We start from the raw sequence: 2,437 nt of genomic DNA, 5'->3' as shown, positions 1-2,437 counted from the left end.
GGAAATTCAATTCCATAATTTAAGAGCGGGAAAGAACACAAACACAGCCCGAGGCAAACTCAGCAAGTGTTCCAATACTGACCTTTTCCAGGAGATCCATAGGCTGAAGAGGATTGTTATTGGCCACATTTTGCACTGTAAGCTCCGCCTCCTTCCCACGACCGACCAATCGCAAGAGGTCCTCCAGAGTGCGAGCAAGTTTTTGGCGGCAAACTCCTTGACCAAGTGTTTCTAGTAAATGTTTCAAATTTTCCATATCGGGTTTATTTTTTTCCTCATAAACTTCACTTTAATTAACTTTTCCCTTGAATAATAACTAAACTTTCATCTCTTTGTCTCTAAATCACCGAGTGGAGTGTTTCATCTTCTCAGCGTTAATTCTCCCTCAGTTAACTTCCAGACCAAACATTACACAATACGTATATATATAAGTTAAGGGAGCTGAAATTACACTAGTTGGCCCAGGTGCTCACAAATAGCCAAAGAACAAAAAAAACCCTCGTCGACGTAACCAGCCATTTGAGGACGACTTCATTAAGACAAACACGGTCTTGGCCCATCCACCAGGGATCCCTAACCCATTTTAATTTTGAGACGGTTCATCAGGAGGGGTCTGGTTCCCCTTTCTCCCTTCCGGTCGCTGACACGTCCCCGCCAGATCCATGCCCCCCCTTCATCCCCACGCTCCCCTACCCCCTCAGTCGTGTTCTGGAATCCCTGGAATGACTCAGAGCCAACGTTTATGGCACACGGGAATATTTCATTACGTTCACAGTATCAGCTCTGTTAGGACAAGTGGAGGACAGACGAGGAACACCGGGGTCAGCAAGTATACACCAGGACCGAGTAATGAATGTTATAGACACCCAGAAACAAACCACACAACGTCTAAAACACTTAACATGGGCGACCAACATCACTCTGCTGACCTCAGTCTTGGCTGCCGTCCAGCTCACTACACTACTACAACGTCTATTTTTTCAGGAAGTTCTTGAAACAACAGTCTTGAAGAGCGAGAGTCTCCCCCCGACGGCGTTCTGTTCCCCGGGTTTATGACTGACTGGGGCAGTAGTGAACGCGTGCTGGAAAGTCCTCCCTCCTCCCCTGCACATCTCAGAGCCTCCGTCGTCACCATCCTGCGACTGCTCTGTCTCACGACTTTATGAGGCCGAAGATGTGAATATGCGAGGCCTTCCCCCTCTTTTTATGATTGTATATTACGAGATGCAGACATGTAGCAGAGGGTCTATCATATGAGCTGGGGGTTCCTCCACTAACCTTATGGGGGTTTATACGTGCTGGAATGTTTCCTCGGCGGGGTGAACCATTGATAGCGCCGATAACTGCACCAGAGTCAGGAATATGATGACAAACGCCGCGAAAACTAAAGCCACCAGTTTGCATACCCGAAAACCGTCTCTTTAAGACAATGGGACAGACAGTCAAAGGGTATTTTAGGATTCCCAGCGGACAGCGAGGGGAAGAAAAAAATCGGACAATCACTAGGAAAGATGGAAAGGCCTTCTACTTCCTGCACATAAAATCGACATCACCGTAGGCTTAGTAAGTGTTCCATGCCGCTCACAAAGACGATTCCCGGGGAGGCAGGAGGAAGTTTATGAGCGGCGCCAGCCATATCACAGCTGGAATCTTAGGGACCCGTCAAGAAATCTGAAGGCTGGAGCTGGGAATGGCTCTCCCTGAAGGGTTGGCGATTACACCTCACGTTCCCTCCTTCCCTAACGTGTCTGGGCGCCTTCACTCACACCACCCACCACCACCCAGCTCCTCTACGGCGCCGCCCACAGTAAAGAATTTAAAAAAACAACTTCGTCAGCGTAAATTTTAAAAACTCCGTCAGTTTAAATTAAAGAGAACTTCAATTCTTTTAAATATTTAACAGGACGTCCACTCTGTAATGTGACTCGTAAACACTTAGAGCTAAAAGTTACGTTTCTGCTACATAACCAAACTTCCTATTGTATCATATATAGTTCTAAAGCACAACAGTCAATACTTCAATAATCAAGTGGACCAAAATCAGCTGAGCAAAATATAACACACGGGTCCCTAATGTCTCTAACCAAGGCCAAAATACAACGAACATTTCATTAATCATCACCAAAATATAATGATCATTCCACGAAGTAAACAGAAGGGGGCCTGGGAGCCACTGAGAATTGAGCCAACGCGAGCCACTGAGAATTGAGCCAACGCGAGATCAAAATAATTTAGCGAAACTGGAGAAAGTTGCCCACGGTCGACCATCATGAAATTACCCACTTCTAGCGATCAATAATAACGTGTTGTGTAGTGTGGTGGCCTGGGGGGAGGGAGAGAGGGGTGATAAAGGGAGGGAGAGGGAGGGAGAACAACTGGTAGTGAAGGGAGGAGAAGGGAGAGAGGAGGAGGGGGAACAATTGGTAGTGAAGGGACG

The 2,437-nt window shown here is 46.9% G+C and overlaps 1 protein-coding gene across 1 annotated transcript in view; it reads right to left on the bottom strand.

The window, feature by feature from the left end:
• LOC121871313 (protein espinas-like) overlaps positions 1 to 256 on the bottom strand; it is a 36,536-nt gene extending 36,280 nt beyond the window's left edge. The window contains exon 1 of the mRNA XM_042373531.1: positions 83 to 256. Coding sequence (XP_042229465.1) covers positions 83 to 256 — 174 coding nt within the window. The remainder of the gene's footprint in view (positions 1 to 82) is intronic.
• Between the last annotated feature and the right edge of the window lie 2,181 nt (positions 257 to 2,437).

The sequence above is a fragment of the Homarus americanus genome, unplaced genomic scaffold (assembly GCF_018991925.1).
Source record: "Homarus americanus isolate GMGI-L3 unplaced genomic scaffold, GMGI_Hamer_2.0 scaffold45698, whole genome shotgun sequence".
In the NCBI taxonomy this organism is placed as follows: domain Eukaryota; kingdom Metazoa; phylum Arthropoda; class Malacostraca; order Decapoda; family Nephropidae; genus Homarus; species Homarus americanus.
The sequence above is the reverse complement of the archived record's forward strand: the minus strand, read 5'-3'. Positions and strand labels throughout refer to the sequence as shown.